The following is a 19,360-nucleotide window of genomic DNA, read 5'->3' as shown; positions in this document are numbered from 1 at the left end:
ATATAAAATCATCAATATTTTAATGAAAAAATCAACAAAAAAGGGTTTGTGAAAACAATTGAAAACCTTAGGGGGTGTTCATGATTATTGAAACCTCAGGGAGTTTTGTCAAAAAATCAAAAACTTGAGAGGGTATTAGTGCAAATAACTCTTTCCCATTCCCAATCCTAATGATTGAGACCTCAAAAAAGTGAAAAGGAGATCTCTGCTGTCATGTTAAGGTAAATCACTTAAGAAACTAATGTAAATAATATAAATAAGATTTCTTCAATTGCCTAAGAATTTTTTTTCTTCGGGTTACAATTTCCATAGAATTTTGAGATCAGCTATTATATGTATGCTTCTGGCAAAAACACAAAAGTTGTGGTTCATGCATCTAGTTCATGCAAATATTCGATAACTTACGCATCAAAATTCGAAACCAAAACAAATTAAGAGTCAAAGATTGGGAGGAAGGACATATATAAGTCCATGTACGTACAATCAATTGTATATCTAAATTTTATTACGTAAAAAGCATGAAAAATGGAAAAATAAAATACAAGAATTTCAACAATGATTAAAACATCATTACATGGTATTACTAATTTATGCATTATTAATACGGATATTAGGGTATAATATTAATAAATTTATACATATGTTATAACACGAGCGGATTGGCAACACTCTACAACGACTCTGCAAAAGAATTTCTCCACTTGTGTATGTAATATATTGGGGGGGGAAGTGAGAATAGCGACTTGTCAAGCAGGTAGAATATCTTATCCGTGAAAGTTGAGAAATGTGGATACTTTATCGCTTTTCTACTGTCTAGCACATGTCTGAGTAAAGCAAACCAATTTGCAAGTATCATTAACCACAGCTTGATCCATCAAGCAAAAGTAGATCGTCAGAGATCAGATGCTCTTTCTGCTGTCTTTCAAGAAGTTGTCCAGATTATAAAACTAGCTAGAATAGATATTGCAAATATCTTGTTTCTTGTTTTGGAATGAAACAGACAATTCAATTTGAGGTGATCGATCAAAATATTTCACAGATTAACATGTACATGGGAGTACTTCAATGTATCACCAAATCCTTCATCGATCTGTATCATATATATATAGGCTGTGCATTAATTCTTCGCTACATGAAAATTGAAAAGCATTTCATATGTGATCATGAAAGTGCTCCTGTGGGATCAGAGAGTTGTGCTTAGTGTACGTTGAAAAAGACACCGCTCTTATCCACCAAAGTAGATGCTCCTGCAAGTTTGCAAGTTTTACCTTTTTTTTCTTTTCCAAGTAAATATGCTTGCTTTCTCTCTGGTCTCTAGGAGCATATGCCTCATCCAATCCAAGTACACGAACAAGAAGCATGAGGTACTGCTGTCTAGCTACTATATATATAGATATATATTCTCTCTGTAAAGGATCATCATCCAGTTTGCATCGTCTTTCCAAGTTCGGTTACTTGAAAGATCACAAGCTTATATCATCTTTCAAGTACTTTTATCTTTTTAGGAGATGTATTTTTCTATAATTGGTTTTATTTTATCCTTTTGGATCAAGCGGAGGAAAGTTAAAAGCAACTTGGGGGAATCATCAGCAGATATGATATGGTTGCTGCAGGGCCAATATATATCTGCATTATGGAAAACATGTCCTTAATTATGAATTAATTGCTAGCTAATACTGATAGGCTAATTAGTGGCAGTTGGGGATGCATATAATTCTTGCCTAATTCCCTAAACTAAGCCTTTGCCTATAAGGGCTAATGATCCTCTCATCTGTCTGTATTCTGATGCACAGCCTTTGTCAACTAATTAATTACTAGTTAAGAATATTGAGGAAAACAGACTACTCTGCTGTTAGTATTTTACATACTGTGCAGCCTAACTCTTACCAAACCTCTCCAAGAAAATGGTTCTCCAAGCATATAGCTAAATCAGTGCGTTAGGCAACGCATATAATTAATAATTAATTCACAATTATTGGTTATTGAAGTATAATTTATAAAGGCGAAGTTCCTCTCCATATCTTATAAAGTATTTGGTATCTGTTTAATTAAGTAAAACAAGATCGATACACATCGGAATAAATGGAACACATATGCATTGGCATAGTAGACCAAGACTTAAAAAAAATGATGCTTTCCAGATATTTAATTGAGGACCACAACACATCATGATCGATCATGTCTATCTTGAACTCTTTTCAACTTGAGTACAAGTAATACAACAATAAAAAATGAAAATAAAATAAAATAAAAAAAATGGTACTTACTCAGCAAGTGTTATATATAGCCCTTTGCAGTACAAAGATGCTCAAACACATTTGATATCAGAGCTATAGCTACATAGGTAAGGGAGAAAAAAAGGTGAGATTTAAGATTGATGGAGTCGAATCGTAAGCGCAGAGGTTTCATGAAGGGGAAGTTGATGCCATTCTACCGAGCTGCCAAACCTTCCACAACAAGCATGCAATATAGCAGCAAGGTTAAGCCGAGCCAGGCTTCTCCTAACACAGCTGCTTATTCAGTTGGGTTCATGGACTATGTGATTGCTGCTCAGCCTAATCAGACGGTTTCATTTATAGTTCCTGCTGCAGACCACAGCAGCCAGCTCAAGCAGCAGTTTGATCATAAACATTACGGTGCGGCTGCAGCCGGTGATGAGAGTGTTGATATCAAGGCTGCAACCTATATTTCATCTGTTCAAGAACGTTTCAAGCTTGAACGAATCAACTCTTGATCGCAAAGGAAGGAACACGCCGCGTAATTAGCTAGCTAGCTAGGCACTATGTATAATTACTACTATGATCCATCCATCAGTTCCATCTCATAATAAAAATCCCTAAACATCGGAACAAAATGAAGGAGGCAGGTTTTCATTAATTTGTTTTAATTATATTTGCATCCCCAAATCTAGGACTTAAATTAGGAGTATGGTATGCATGCATGAGTATCATGTTCCACTCAAACGGAGCAATTTGTAATAATTCATTTCAATTTCATACATATATATGCACCCGATTATCTTAACATTAAATTAATGTGTGTATAAATTATATGTATCGCAGATGAACTGCAGAACACGAGTCCTAGAGTGAGAGAGAGAACAGTTCCTAATTCAATGACTGATTTAATTACGCTTCTGCTGCTTCTTTTTTCTTTCTATTTTTCAATGAATATAAGGGCATATATAGATGAGAAGCAGAGTATATAAATATAAAGAAAAAAAAAAAAGTTTTAGTAACTTTTGGTTCTTATTTCTTCCATTCTCCCTTCCCTTCTGTCATGTCTTCAACATTATTATATTTCTTCTCTTTCTTTTAGGCTTTCTCCAACCCATTTGGTCATAAACCTAAATTTTCTCCCTTCAAAAAGTAACTATTTGGGTTTTGCCCAGACTCAAACTGCTTTCCCCCAGCCTTTCAAACTCAAATTTTAAATTTGCAACTTTATTAAATTGTTTAAGAATGGTTTAAGTCTAATATTTTTTTTTCATGAATCACTTTTTTTCATTTAATCTTTTTAAATAACTTCATAATTTAATTTTTTTGAACAATTTAACTTAAAAAATTGAAATTCCACAAATATAATTGTATTTGAGAAATGGGTATTTATAGAGTTTGGAGTGAGTTTTGGGGTTGGATATGATTTAGATTAATTTAAAATATTATTTTGACCGTTGGATCTTTTGTTTTACCATTAAAATAGCTTGGATTTAATCTGGATCATTTGTTTGGATTACTGTTGGAATAAAAGAAAAATTTTAAAAAAAGCCAAAAGAATCGGGGCACGACACCTCTCTGCTGCTCAGCAGCTGTGAACCCCATTCACACCTCTTTGCACATGGGTTGCCCCAATCTTGAGTAGGCTCCACCAAAAATTTTTTCAGTTCAGGCAATAGTTGAACTGGTATTTGGCTTCAAGTTTGGGTTTTCTCAAATTTTAGCCCCTTACTTTTCTTGGGTTAAGAGAAAAATTGAGCTAAAGTTTAGGATTTTTTGGTTTTGACCTGATGGGGAGATTGCCTTATTACCTCATATTTCTCCTCCTCCCTCTCTCTAGTGTGAAATAAACAGGAGAAAATGACAAATCTAGAGCTCCACCAAGAAATGATGATCCTAATGGTTTATTGTCTTCTTTACTTTTGCTTTCTTTTTAAAGTGAGAGAATCTTATAATATTCTCTCTCTTTTGGGTTGAGGATCTTATCTATATACATACATACATACATATACATATAATGAGCTTTAATTGAAGGATTCCTCAAATTACTTATTTGAGAGACACTCTTATAAGACCCACCACCCATTATTTTTCAATTATCCAAACCTCTAATTTTGTGAACAAGAATATAGCTTTAAACCATTATATTTCAACTCCCAACTAATTGTATGAAGAAGAATACAGCAGTCAAGAAGAAACTGCACTGTCAAAATGGAAATCACAAAAAAGAGAATATTGGGGTGGAAGAGCTTGAAATAGTTAATGTACGTTTCATTCATTCACCTTTGGTTTACATGTGTCTCCCCGAGAGCTTCTATAATGAGGAGATTTTTGGTTAGGGGGTTGAATGAGAGGTTCAATCTTACCATTCATTCATTTAAAAAGTTTAACGCCAATATTTTCTCTCTTATTGGATAGTGAGATTGGCCCCCTCATTCAACAAAAAAACTTACATGTAACGGGGATAGCACTGTTTTGCTATCCCCGACCAATAACACAATGACACGTAGAAAAATTATCCTACATGTCATTGCGTTATTCACAGGGGATAGCAAAATGCGTTATCCCTGTTACGTGAGAATTTCTCTCATCATTCAACCCCCTCACTCACAACCAGGGGCGGCCCTGACTTTTGGGTGGCCCTAGGCTAGAAATGAAAATGAGGTCCATTTCTCTTTCATTCTCCTGAATATAATAAACTAACATGGAAACAAAATTATGCAATTTAATACAATTTGGATAAATAAACACGGCTCCAGTATTGGCCATATAATCGCTGCCCCAATATGAAAATAAACAAGAATAAGGATACAAATAATTAGTACTCTTTCATATTTCCTCGCTAAATAATCTACTAACAATAATTTTGGATAAATAAAAGAATTTCTAGTCCTTGTTGGCTCTCTTTCACTGATTGCTTCTTTTAGCAGTTAAATACTTAAATACATACAATTAATGTTCATATATTACATAATTTTCATTTGGACTCTTCAGAAACACTTGTAATCAAATTTGGGGCCTTTAAATGCTAAACTATTGAAATTATTCTCCTCTAAAATCATATTCTTCAACTTGGTACATATATAATATATATAATTTGGGCTCACACCATTGCCCTCCTTGCCCACCCTCAGAACCGGCAGTGCACTGCTCACAACCCCTAATTATAGCCTTTCCGATCCCTCCACTCCATCAAACTTTGATAAAAGTAAAAGCAAAACCTTCAAGAGCCAAGACTAAAGCACTAGCCACTAGGAGGCGGAGGAGCTAGGCCTTTCTCACCACTTGTGTGAAACCATCTATTCGGCCTAAACATATTCAATTAAGCTGCTTCAGCCCACCAAAACCATTTGGAAATCCTCTGAACAAAATCATACTTAGATTGAGGAGATTGACAAGGGCTTGTGGGTCAAGTGGTTAAGAGTAGTTATCTTTGTACTCGAGGTTGTGTGTTTGAAATCCGCTTCACCCAATATCGCTTGTATCAAAGAAAAAAAAGTGAAATTAAAAAAATAAAAATAATCTTTGGAAATGAACAACTACTGTCCTGAAAAATGAGGATGGATGAGGTGAGCCCAAATCAACCATGGCCCAAAATTAAATCTGGGCTAGTAGTGGAATGTAGCCACGTGTACAAGTCACATTGATTGCCTATGTACGCATCCATTTGTGGAAGGCCGCGTCTAGAAGTAGAAGAGTGCTTGAGCTGAGTAGGCAAAGAAAGAAAGAAGGAAAAGCTGCCGCCAGCTATATGGATTCTAACAATTGGGCTTGAGGGCTACGAAGGCCCATTTATAAAGGGACCCACATATGCCAATCTGGATGGATAGAAAAGGAGAAAAAGATATTTGGTGTGTATATGTGTGTGTGTGCACAAGAGTAGGAAAGGTCACCAAACACACCACCACCACCACCACCAAAATTGGATATACTGAGAACAAATTCGAGTTATATAAATTTGGAAATGATGTGGACGTGGGGTGATGGGACATCCATTCATTCATCACACGACGAAGCTTGCCACGTGACGACCGTCGCTTGCTCAGTCACTTACTGCTTACCCTAAACGTGGAAACAGGAGAGCATCGCCCCAGATGTGGGGTCCTCCAATACTAAATTAACTATTTTTAGAAAATAGAAAATAAAAAAAGTACAATTGAGTTACTTGGATTTTGGCATTAAAGTGGCAAAAAGTAAAAGAGAAAAAAAGAAGAAGGTGAAAGCACACCAGTACATCCCAATGATTTATTATTAATACATTTATTAATAAAAAAAGCAAGGCAACGCAAAACAAAACAAAGAGAGAAACGGCTTGCCTTTAAAGATATATAATAATAATTTGAGTTGTGAAAATCTCCGAATCTTGCTCCTCAGCTGGCTGGCTGACTTCCTCAACTCACATCTGCCGGTCCCCCTTCGCTGACATGCGCACCGAGAAAACTTTCCTCTTTTGTTTTCAAACATTTCCTCTTTCGTGTGCAAAACTAATATTTTTTTTAATTTTCTCGGTTTTCATTTAATTGATGTTTCAAAAAAGCACGTTACTCCAAATTCCAAACGTTACAACACAACACAAACAGACCAGACCAAACCAAACACACTCTCTCTCTCCATGTCCAGTCTACAATTGAAATATCTTTTGTGGGTCGGCTGGAGTCCAACAGCTACAGCCTAGATAGGCTTGAAGATATACATGCGTGTCATTTGTGTTCAACTAGTTACTATTTTTATTATTTATTTTTAGTATTAATATCTCAGGACAGGGTGAGCGGGGAGGGTGAGGTGAGGGTGAGGGAGAGGGTGGAGGCTGGGTGAGTCGATGATGATGATGATGGTTTTTTAAAAAATATCTGATGAAGGGAAAACTCACACGTGTTGAGCGGAGATTCAGTCTAGTAGTATGTTTGGAAGGCATGGAAATCGAAAAATTGGAAAAGGTAATTTCATTAAACACTTACGTAAATGGTAATGGTTTATATCCATCCTCCCTCCCTCTTTCTCTCTCTCTCTCTCTCTCCTCTTCTCCTCTCCCTCCTCTCTCATCCTCTCTCCCACTCTCCCCCCTCTCTCCCTACACAAGAAAAAGAAAAACAAAAACAAAAACAAAAACAAAAAGAAAACCAATAACAAAAACAAAAACAATAGCAATAGGAGGGAAGAGAGTTACCGACTAACTCATTGACTGAGCTATCAGTAGTAGCAGTACTGCTGTGCTGGGGTGAGGAGACGGTGACGATTCTGCTTCCAATTTAAAACCCCTCTTTTTGTTTTCTTTTCGTTTCTCTTTCGATTTGCCTCCCACAGAAACCTTAGGGTTAGGGTTTTCGTCATCAACTACTCGTTTTTACCTATTCTCACACTCACACAGACTCAGAACAGACACACAGACAGAAACAGAAATTAAGCGACAATGGGACGAGGGAAGGTGCAACTGAAGCGAATCGATGACAAGATCCGGCGTCAAGTGACTTTCTCCAAGCGAAGGAGCGGCCTCATCAAGAAGGCTCGCGAGCTCTCTGTGCTCTGCAGCGTGGAGGTGGGCCTTATCATCTTCTCCGCCAAGGGAAGGCTCTACGAGTTCTGTAGCGGCGAGAGGTACGTACGCCCCTTTCATCCATCCATCCATCCATCCATCCATCCATCCATCCATCGCACTGTTGTTACTACAGTAGCTAAGACCTTTTCTTCATGTTGTTTCCCACCGCACCGCCTTGCTGCTTCTACTGTTACTTTTTCTTCCACAAAATATCTTAGCTGTAGCTTTCTCCCTATTGGTTGGTCAGCTAGCTGCCCGACTGTATCTCTCTCTCTCTCTCTCTCTCTCTCTGTCTCTCTGTCTCTCTCATCTCTGTGTATCTATCTTCATCATGTATTGTATTGGGTACAGTGCTGCTATGCTAGGCTGCTAGCTACCATGTTGTAATTAAAAATTATATCAAACATCAATGGATCCACCTTTACTTTTTTTATATTCTATTAATGTATGTATGGAAATGGAAGTGGAAATGGAGATGGAAATGGAAATGGAATGGAATGGATGATCATCTTCATCCATTTGTTGATAAGGATGAACCAATAACCTTATTATATTCAAATTCAATCCAATCCAATCCAATCCAATTCATTCATTTTTTTACCTTTAATTTGCACTCTTTGTCCTTGCCAATATTGTCCTTGTTCAATTCCATGTATATCCCCTTAAAGTATCTCCCCCATAAATATCTTTCTTTAGCTTTCTTCCTTCATTTACACCAAACTATGGTGTTAATTAATATACATGCAAGAGATTGGATTGGAGCTAATATTGCATCCATCATCGTCCACCGTTGATAATTAAACCCTTTTAGCTACCTACCTATATACATTTCAGATTGAGGCTAATTAAGATGATCATCATTAAACAAATATAATCACTTTTTATTTTCTTTAATCACTTCAGAGTGTTCTCTTGTACCAGACGCATCTTTTTTTCTTTTTAATTAAAAAGAAAAAAATTCGGGTTGGCAGGAACTGTCACTTATGTTCTAGTGTTGCATGTCGCTATACAGTCTACAGTGTCCCGAGAGTAGTAGGACATAGCTAAGTCAATATCTCCAACGGGCTGGGGAAAATGTTGTTGGTATGAGTAGTAGCTATATATAGTTAATAAGGTGTATTGAGAAGATGCGTAGGTGATCAGGGCATGCAGTGTTTCTAATGTTGTTCTTTTTCTCAGTTTTTGTTGTCAATATTCTTTGGCAAAAGTTGATGCTTTTTAACCAAGCTTAGCTTTAGGAGAATAAGGCACCCTATGCATCAAACAGAAGAGATCAATCGTTGTTTGGTTTTATTCGTAATAAACTGCTCTTTTTATTTTATGACTATTTTAATCCATTAGAATCATTCATTTTAGAGAATGTCAAATTAAATCAATTTTAAATTATTATTCACTATATATTGACTTGTGAGAAACGTATTATTGCCACACTATCTGGCAACTTATAAGAGCTGAACACTAACTCTTACCGTCGATCATGTTGATTCTTGCATGAACCACATTCCCAATTTGTAATTTGAGTCGACATGTCACGTGATGTTGTCATCAACTTGCTAGATGTTAGGATAGCTTTATCCCTTTTCAAAGCTCTTTCTCTTATATGTTCAGTGATACAAGAGCACGTAGGTGTGTCCAGTAAAATAATATGGGAATATTCTGTTCTGATACCATGATAGAAGTAGAGAACCAACTCAAAATAGTAGGCCATAACACGATGAGATGACAAGCAAGAGTTGCCATGCATGAGGAATCCTATGGTAATAACAATAGAGAAATGATTAGAGTTTTCATGCATGTCATGAGTTTGTTTAGCTGCATGACGTTAGTGGCGAAACACTTGGTAGAATGGATCATAAGACTCTTTTTTAGCATAGTTGATACCGTTTTAGGCTTATATGGGGTGACATGACTTGACTGACTTCGTATGGTCTATTTTCATTCATTGGATTTTGCATGAAGTCTTTCGTGGTTTTAGGTTGCTCGGGCTTGTTTAGCCACCTTGAACTTAAAAAAACAGTTAGTCTGTAATTAACCAGTAATAAGTATTGTATGAGATATAGAGTATGTCCTAATTGAAAACTGAAACATATATAGAGTTAGAAGCATATCCCAAAGAAAATCTTATCTAGGAATACTAACTCGTAGCCTATTTATCTTCCTCATGTTAGAAGCGATTCCATGATCGAATTCAACCATCCGTTGATAGAAAACAAAACAAAAAAATCTAGGAATACCAAAAGATAAAAGGCCACTTTTTAGCTTCTCATACTAGGTGACTAAAAAAAAAGGGGGCATTAAGATTTTCATCGTTGAATAAGATGATGTTATTGTTTGTGAAAATGGATAAGCTGGTGTGAGGTTGGACTTTGATTTTGGTAATTTGTTTTAGAATTATTATGAAAAATACATATAGACATGTGTATATGAATAATAATATGCATAAACAAAGATCAAAACTAAAATCTAACATGACATCGGTGTTTAATAAAAAATAATATTAAGCTAATTTTATATAGAACAAATTATATAAAATTTTGTTCATTATATCAAATGAACTAGTAGTAGTACTGAAAGAGGTGAGATCGGTAAGATTGTTGGTAACTACAGAAGAATGTGAATATCCTAATATAATTGAGCATATGTCCTAATTGATAGCAAAGTAGATAAGAGGAAGGTTTTAAAACTATTCAAAACCTTAATAAATATTTAAGCAAATGATAATTTAGTGGCATAGAATTAGTCCTAGGTTGACTTCATGCCTCTTATTTTTCCATAAGGAGAGACTAAACTGGTGAGAGAGTTTAATGCTTGGCTTCCACTAATTGAAGTAAAAAAGAATAAAATTTTGACATTTTTTCAAAGAAAAAACTTACTTCCGTTTTACTCACATACATCTTGGTCAGGCCAAATTAGGAATTCCAAAATTAATATCCAAACACTTGTTGATTTGGATCAAATCCATCAAGAGACTTGTACGTCAGAAAAAGAGAGCTCATGGGGCCAGCGCAGATGGAAACTTAGATTAGGTAGGGTAGGGGTAGGACACCAATATGTCAAAGAAACCAAAACATCTTGCTTACCATGTTTCCACTTGGACAACAATCCTTACTACTACAATAGATGAACAACTTTCCACGCCACTGATATACGTATATAGAACATGTTCCACATACCGATAAATACGATTTAACTTTCAAAACACATCAACATCTTTATATCATATGATACCACTCAAGCCAACTATCCACTCTGATACCACTTATTAGGGCGACATCCTCTTAGTTCATTTCTAATGGTGTAATTACATCAATATTGTTATAAACTTAACCACCTAGATCCATCTCTAATTGATCATGTCCATAAACTCATCCAGATATGAGATTTTATCTCAAAAAGCCTCAATACAATTTAGGGAGAGCTACCTTTTATGTTACTACACTATCTTGAGACATACAACTTGAAGGACTTGCACAACTCTTAGCACTCGGGGTTTGCATGCTATACTAGAGGTAGACATTGTTTTTTACTCCCATGCACACCATAAAAGAGGATCACACCCTGTACAATTCCACAGTCGTGATGTATTGTGCTTCGTTCAGTTAAGCCATCAAATTTGAATCCACTTGTTATCTGCTTATGTGTCTCAAATTTTACCTTGCACCCTAATTCAACTACTATGTAGAGTTCAGGTACTATTAAGAGTATCACACATCAAAGAATGAAAGCTTAGTTTAAGAGTTTAAAAGTTCTTGGACCTGTTCACTTCACTCATTGTTAATTGGTTTTGGGTTGGATGCTCGCATTATAATATGGTATAAGATAGTATAACATAGTATAGCTTTGTTGAAGAAATTACCATTTAGTGGTAGATTGATGATTGTGAAATATAAAGTGATAGAATCCAATTGTAATGTGAAACCCTATCATAATATGCATTCAATACCTCAAAAAGGTCGTTTTTCTTTGTATCAATTTTAGGCTTTCATACAACTTGTGGATGAAGGGTTGCGAGATAGATGTAAAGAAAGAAATGGAAGCCTTTTTCTTATGAACACAACACTGCACCTATGTAGGCACCTGCTTATTGAGACACTATGTAGGCACCTGCTTATTTGAAAACCGAGAGAGATACGGCTAGCTAGCAGCCCCCTGTTTTTGTTTGCATAAAGTTCGATAAGACTGGTAGGGAAAGTTTAACTTCATGTGAAACAGCGTACAAGAAGAAAACAAAAAGAGCTCACATGAGAAAAGTGTGTACCAAAAGACTAGTTAATGGAGGAATTTATAAAAAAAATGTAGTGAAAAGGACACACGCATATTGTTAAGACACTCACTTCCTCTTATCCACTCTTTTTCTTTATTTACGAAATCTCTGTCCTAACCTAGGAATACGCTAAAATTGACTTTTGTAGATTCCAACTCGTGGAGCTCAACACCCTCCACAAGGAGGAAAAAAACCTCGTTCTTTTTGCCAAGTTAGTTGCATTCTCTCTCTCTCTCTCTCTCTCTCTCTCTCTCTCTCTCTCTCTCTCTCTCTCTCTCTCAGAATTTAGTTGCATTCTCTCTCTTAGAATTTAGTTGTGCTCTCTCTCTCTCTCTCTCTCTCTCTCTCTCTCTCATACATATTAAACACACTCATTTCCAAGATATTGCCTTTCGAAAAATCTATATTCTGCTTTCTATGCGTACACCAAAATAAAAGGGAATAAGGTACAAAATGAGATAGACAAGCAATGTCTCTAATACCACCAATCAAAAAACATAAAGCAAAATCAAACGAACAAAATCACGATAAGTCATGTTTGTAATATCACGCTAGTTGATTTTGTAAAAAGTCATCAATCATCGTTTAGAGATTTTAAGTGGCAAAATTAGAAGAGAATATCCACATATTTATCGTGAAGATTCGTGGTTGGACAATGCTTTCACACAATAAATGATTTCAGAGTCCAAATAACGCTTGGAATTTGGACTCTCTTGAAGTAATTTGGAGAGTTTGAAAATTAGCACATTTGAATCAAGTGAAGTTAGCGTTTAGAACCGAAGTGTGAGAATGTAAAAGTGAAAATGTCTCATATTGTAAAAGTAAGAAAACCTATCAAGAGCTTAGAAAATGTTGGGCTATTCCCCATTATGTACTCACGCGTGAAACCCAACAGCCCACTTACTCCATATCACCTAAATATGTGTTGGGTTGGAACCTCATCTTCGTTCAGTAAGATGAGATTTGAATAGGAATGGCCCCAAGCTCACCAAGCTGAGATTGTGGGGAAGTGTGCTATAGAGTTTGAATAGGAATGGCTCCAAACTCACCAAGTTGAGATTGTGGGGAAGTGTGCTTTAGAGAACAATCACGTTCGTAGAATCAACGTTCCCTGTGTCATTCCTACTTTATAGCATTTGTGACTTGGGAAATAACGTTTTCGTTGATCATTCATAATGCAATTCAGAGGTAAATCAAATAATTATTTCAACTATGCCAAATAACTTTTGGCATGCCACTTACTCTTAATCCCCAAATTCTGAATTTCTTAATTTACTGTAAGTACTGTAGCAATAGATGCTATTTCTATTCTATTTATGTTTTAGATGAATTAAGTTCATTCAAATGGTATCTTGTCTTTTTAAATGTAAGTATGTCATGAATGGTTACAACTTTCATTTTGATGCACAAAATAACCTTTGCTTATGAACCTTTTTTGCTTATGATCAATTGCTTCAGTTTAGGAAAGGTTCTTGAGCGTTACCAGATACATAATGATGAAGAAAATGCTGCTCCCAAGAGTGGTGGTGGTACTGGCAAGGTTAGTCAAACCTTTTGACCCTACACAATCTTCTTTATTTAGCTTATTTATTTATTTTATTGACCGAAACGGCTGTCCTTGCCTCTACTCAAAACCGTCTCCATCCTTGTCTATTGAAACTTCAGGATCTAAGACAGCCCGTAGGCTATAAAAGGGATCAAACCCATCTTTTTCTTCGTTGTCACAAAACTCATACTCTACTCTGATCTTTTAACATTTTCCCACTTCTCGATCACCATCTGAGGTAGCCCCAGAGGCTTCCATTAATAAGTATTATTTTCAACATTGTGTTGCAATTGAGATTATAGACTGGATTGGAATATATCTTAATCTACCAAAGTCATATATCGAGTTCCTTAATAATACATTTTTGTGCAACCACCATTCCTATATGACATAAGAAGATTCCATGATCCCCAGCTGAACTTATTTGGATACCAACTGCCGGATTTTCCGATGAAGAATGTACGTTTGATATACATTGTTGGTACGCTTTCTTTGAGCTTAAGCTGTTGATCCACTTCCCATGAGCTTAAGCTTTTGGGACTGGTGGCATCTACATTGTATCACAAACCACACTACAAGTGGCCCTATACAGAAGTATGATAAGAATACAATGTAATTAGATAACAAAGAGAAATCCCACATGGGATAAGCATAGACACGAGATAGAGTCCTGAGTCCAATAGTCATCTAATACCCTAGTCCCCACTTTGTTATTTGTTAGGTGAAGAGGGTGCTTGACCTATGTGTTATATATGTCTCTCCAACTGCAGGATTGAGCTGCACGTGTGGGAGTTTGTAAGTCACTTGACAATTGTATTTGATCCACAGAGTCTAATGCACCTGCCATAGGTTAAAGGATAAAAATAGATATTGAAAAAAAAAAAAAAAAGAGAGGAGAAAAATGGATATTGGCATTGCAGATGAATGATGATGAAAATGTGAAAAGGACACACTCTCTTTTCCAGTGCAGTTATTGAAATGAAAGTCATACCAATATACTGTATTTGTTAGTACCCCATGTTTTTATTTTCCCTATGGTCTCTGGATAAGAAGAGTTTTATCATCTATCACATGGTCTTTTCTCACTCTTTTAATCTCGGGTGCAGAAGAATCCTTCAGAATGGAATGGCCTCTGCGCAGGCCCTAACCGGTCACTGAAAACGATTCAAAGGTATGGTACATGTGCAGACATTTCATTCCGTTCATCCACATGACTTGGATTTGGTTTTTGAGTTTGTGTTTGTGTTTGTGTTTGCAGTGAGTTGGAAGCACAAAACATTGAAAATCTGGATGTGACAGAGCTCACCCAACTTGAGAAGCAATTGGATACACTATTAAGACAAACAAGATCAAGAAAGGTTGCTAATCTTTTTTTTAAATTATCAGACCCTCATTAATTAAACTAGCATATATTCTGGTTTATGGTGACATCTCGTTGAAAAGAATCCTGAAAGCCTAGTTTTATGGTTTCACTTTGACTGGTTACAAGGGCTCTTCCCAATAAGTGAAGTACCTATGTTTGGGATCTAAACCCGCATAAATAGTTTCTTCTTCTAGTTAGAATCACATTGATGATCAGTAAAGTTCCAAATGCATGTTCTGTATGCTTCTGTCCTCAAGTTTTGGAGTTGGTAGATCCTGTGAACAGAGTATTATTCCTGCATGTTCTGTATTCAGGTGGTGGTGGTGGTTTTTTAGTGAAGTTTAATTTTAGAATTATATATATATATATATATATATATAATTCATCCCTGAAATTTGAAATTTCATGTGAAAGAGCATCAATGAGCATCAATGGCTTATGACAGAATTGATAATTGGAGATAAGGTTCTTCCAAAGAAACACCAAAAGTTCAGCAACTTTTTACTCTTGAACTATTAACAATGTGAAATGAAGGCTCAGTTATTTGATAAATGGAGAAAGGATTATCTCTTATTATTCATCTTTTTCAGCACATAATAAGTGTATACTTTAAATTCTCAATAACTGGTAAGAGTAAAAAGTTGGCAATTTGTGTCTGTGGCATGCAATTTCCTTGTAGACTAAATTTGTGGTGGTTATTTTATGGTAAGAGTTTGAGATACTGCTAATTAATTTATAACTGTGAATAGATTGGTGTGGTTACACTCACACAGTTACACTAGACTGACTTGAGTATTAAATTAATGAATGCAGACACAGCTGATGATGGACAGCCTAACAGCTCTTATTGAGAAGGTAATCTCTCATGTTCTTAATTACACTCAAACTCCATTTAATTTGCATTAGAGTAAATTAAATTGTTATCTGCCAATTATGTATTCAAGTCAACTGTGTATATGAGCAGAAACTGAGTGATTTCTTAGAATTGAAGGAAGAGTGTTGTTTGTTGTCATCAAGTAGCAGAATGCTTGGTGTTCAATTGCTTGCAATATCTGATTCCTTTATAGGGTTTTTGTGGAGTCTCCTGGCAGGGGAATTTTTGTTTTTGGTTTTTGTTTTCTGGATGAATTAAATGTTTAAGCAGAAAAGCATGGTTTTGGTTCTCAGTAATGGGGTTCTTTTTGTATTTCTCAGCCATCATTTTATATAGGGTTAACTTATGTTGGTTGAGTTGAGAGAGGTAACCAAGGAAGAAACTAATTTGTATTTGTTAACTGTAATGAACAGGAAAAACAACTGCAAGAAGAGAAGCTTCTCATGGAAAAGGAGGTATATGTTGTATAATAATATACTAGAAATTGAAAGAGAGAAAAAACAAGTCAAATACACAACTCACCGGGACATGATGGTGTATGTATGTAATTTAAGTGAGAAGGTGCTTAAAATTTTGGTGGGTTTCAGATTGCAGAGCTGAAGGAGCAGAAGAACAAGGAACAAGCTGAGGAAGCGGATCAGCAGAGTTGTTCTGCTAACAACAACAACAATAGCGATGACAATGCTCCTCCCAGACAGACGATGCTCCATTTGTTCTGACTTTTCCGAGGGAAGGGGGTGAAAAAAATGTGGCAACACCTCCGGTTGCCACGCCTAAGCTCGAGTGGACATTTGTCTCGAGATTGTCCGGTCAGATAGACCAATTGCAGGGCTCAGTGGCTCAGTTTGTATGTTTGTATCATATAGGTGTGATTTGTATGAGTTGAATTTGTAGGCCACCGCCGTGTAATAATAATAATATGTACGTATCATATCATATATATCACCGTCGCTATAATTAACTAGTTTTTCTTCGTTCTCTTCTGTTTATATTTATTTATATAATTATTATATATAAATATATATATATATACATTTTACTTTTGACTGAGCAGCTGAGCTGAGCCTATTAAGTAGTGAACCGTACAGCTTATTTCATAATAAAAGGGCAACTGGACGGGACCACTATGTGAATAGTGTCTATGTAGTTACTATGATTATGATGGATTGGAATTGGGATTGGGATTGGGATTGGGATTGGGATTGGATTGATGGTTTCTCTGTCAGGCAGACCGGGTTTCATCCGTTATTTATACACAAGGACAAGACAATTACGTATTTATCTATTTCCTTCGTCATCGGAACTTCCTATGAAAGTGACCCTTAGGAAAAGAGAAACATGTTTTTCACATTTTCAATTACATTATAAATGAAAACAAATCAAACAAATGGGAGTTTTTTTCTCTGCACTCTGGGTTGTTGAAACAAAGCAACATTTGATTTCAATGGATTTAGAAAAATAATACAAGAGAGAGTGTAGAGAAGATGAAGAATCCAGTGAGTGGCAGATGTAGAATTTCACGATTCGAGGTCGGCTTATATCTATGTGTATATATACATATATATATATATAGCTTGGGTCTCCATCGATTTTTGTGCTGGAATTTAGTTCTCCGTCGAGTTTTGCAAGGGCTTGGATCTCTCCCTCAGTCTTCTTGAGGTCTGTATGGTGTCTTTTGGGCTCGGTTTTAGGGATCTTTGTAGATCAGCCACTCTTGGCCTTCAATTTGCAGGTTGGTTTTGATATGCTATTGAGCTCTGTGTTTTTGGAGGTGGAGTTGATAGATCTTGATGGACCTGCAATTAATGGATGTTGTGCGATCATGTGGGGTGCTGAAGGCACTATGGTCTTCTATGGGAGACCAGATGATTGTTGAGCGGTAATGCCCTTTTAACTTCTTGGTGTTTCTAGGCCCTAACTACTGCAAAGTTTTCTCTACCCTGGTCTCTGTGAAACACTGATGTTGCAAGGAGTTTTCTAGATCCTCGCTCATTCAACTCTCAGTGAGCTGCACTATAACGTGGGATTTAGTTTCCTCACTATCTTGCTCGTTGCTTTTCCAGTTTTTTTTTAATGCAAGAACCTCATTTGGGGTGTGTTATTAATGAATTTCTATTCTTTCTTTCTTTTTTATATAAAAAAGACTAACAATATAATATAATAATGTATATAAACGAGGAAATTTATTCCCCAAATGATGATGGTATCAAAGAGTAAGAAACCTATGTTATTAAGATGTATGTTTTGAGGCTTTCATTTGCAAGTAACTGCTTAATACATACATAGATATCATCATCCTCTCCTGTCAAAGTAAATTATATTGTATCATTTCATTCTAAAATTCAAGTGTTATGTTGCTATATAAGTATAGGGAAATCCCAACTCTGAAGCTGCCAATCACTGAGCTATATAAAACTAAATTCAAATATGATTTAGTCTTTTAGTAGGTTTCATTAAGATGCTTCTTAATTATAATTGTAATCATCCATATCATTTAAAAGAAACAGACTCTAAAGAAGAGTTCATACAAAGTATTTGAGGCAAAAAAAAAAATGCTGCTGAAATTAAACACACTGACTGAACTCAGAAATGACAAAACAATTGATGTATCCCTGAGAAAATCGAATATAGAAATAATTATATGTTGCTGCTAGCCGGTGTAGATGTGAACACCAATAGCAATGAGGAAAATGGTGACGAGGCCAAAGTAAATGATGGTATGGACCAAGATGGAAACCCCACTGGTCTGCATGTTGTTAAACTCGACCACTCTGCTATTCCCAGGCAGCTGAAACAACAGCCCCGGCGTCAACAGCACAAACAGCACCACTGCTATCACCACTGGACCCCAATCCGCCATTTTCTACCACCCTTCCCTCACAATTTAATGAACAGAGAGCTACGAGATTACCATACAGTTATCAAGTTAGGAGATGATATGAGAGTAGGGTAGTAGACTTGCTACAACCTAGTAGCAGTGGAGTGTAGAAACAGAAATGAAAGGGCAACAAGAAGGAAGCACCATAAAAAGAGTGAATGGAGATGAAAAGAGCCAAAATGGGAATTGATGGAGACAAAGAGCCGCAAGCTCCGCGACGAAGCAAAGGGTTACAAACTAAGTAATCAGCAGACGGTAATACCTTTGGAGCTTGGACTGTACGGCCTCTCATTTACCTCATTGGACGGCCATCACCTCAAACTGGCATCTCTCTTTTGTTTCGACCTCGGAATTGGACGGCAATAATTTGAACTTGGACATTCTGTAAACCCCAAATATACAGTGCTTCAACTTAATTTTGGATTGGGCCCAAAAAAACTTATCAGTCAACTCTTGGTAGCACAGCAGACATGTCTGCATTATCGTTTCTTCGTGTTTCAACTTTTGGGTAGTCCCTGCATTTCTTAATGTATGCTTCTTTAGCTTTTTCTTGTAGAAACAGGCCAAAAACACACTGCCTTTTTTTCCTGTTGAAAGTTTAACCAAACATGCATAAGCTAACCACAACTTTACACTTCATTTTGCTACATTATTTTACAATATGTCTATAAAGAAGACTCCAC

The 19,360-nt window shown here is 36.2% G+C and overlaps 3 protein-coding genes and 1 long non-coding RNA gene across 6 annotated transcripts; 2 read left to right on the top strand and 2 right to left on the bottom strand.

The window, feature by feature from the left end:
• LOC18782809 lies at window positions 2,273–3,031 on the top strand. Its single transcript, XM_007215099.2, has one exon. It carries the CDS (start codon window positions 2,378–2,380, stop codon window positions 2,732–2,734), a length of 357 nt encoding a protein of 118 aa, XP_007215161.1. The 5' UTR covers window positions 2,273–2,377; the 3' UTR covers window positions 2,735–3,031.
• On the top strand, window positions 6,397–16,766 carry LOC18782815 (truncated transcription factor CAULIFLOWER A). Of its 3 annotated transcripts, XM_020559225.1 has the most exons (8): window positions 6,397–7,153; window positions 7,585–7,811; window positions 13,475–13,556; window positions 14,663–14,733; window positions 14,821–14,920; window positions 15,739–15,780; window positions 16,213–16,254; window positions 16,387–16,732. In XM_020559225.1, exons 2-8 carry the CDS (start codon window positions 7,627–7,629, stop codon window positions 16,516–16,518), a joined length of 654 nt encoding a protein of 217 aa, XP_020414814.1. In that variant the 5' UTR covers window positions 6,397–7,153; window positions 7,585–7,626; the 3' UTR covers window positions 16,519–16,732. The 3 variants fall into 3 exon arrangements, with proteins under 3 accessions (XP_020414814.1, XP_020414815.1, XP_020414816.1); XM_020559226.1 differs by lacking the exon at window positions 6,397–7,153 and having other exon boundaries at window positions 7,273–7,811; window positions 16,387–16,763; XM_020559227.1 differs by lacking the exon at window positions 6,397–7,153 and having other exon boundaries at window positions 7,336–7,811; window positions 14,669–14,733; window positions 16,387–16,766.
• LOC109947879 lies at window positions 13,868–16,751 on the bottom strand. Its single transcript, XR_002270653.1, has 2 exons — window positions 16,322–16,751; window positions 13,868–14,402 (listed from the first exon to the last, which is right to left on the bottom strand). It is a non-coding gene; the product is annotated as an uncharacterized LOC109947879 (long non-coding RNA).
• On the bottom strand, window positions 18,268–19,228 carry LOC18782857. Its single transcript, XM_020559224.1, has one exon. It carries the CDS (start codon window positions 18,657–18,659, stop codon window positions 18,450–18,452), a length of 210 nt encoding a protein of 69 aa, XP_020414813.1. The 5' UTR covers window positions 18,660–19,228; the 3' UTR covers window positions 18,268–18,449.

The sequence above is a fragment of the Prunus persica genome, chromosome G3 (genome assembly GCF_000346465.2).
Source record: "Prunus persica cultivar Lovell chromosome G3, Prunus_persica_NCBIv2, whole genome shotgun sequence".
Taxonomy (NCBI): domain Eukaryota; kingdom Viridiplantae; phylum Streptophyta; class Magnoliopsida; order Rosales; family Rosaceae; genus Prunus; species Prunus persica.
The sequence above is the reverse complement of the archived record's forward strand: the minus strand, read 5'-3'. Positions and strand labels throughout refer to the sequence as shown.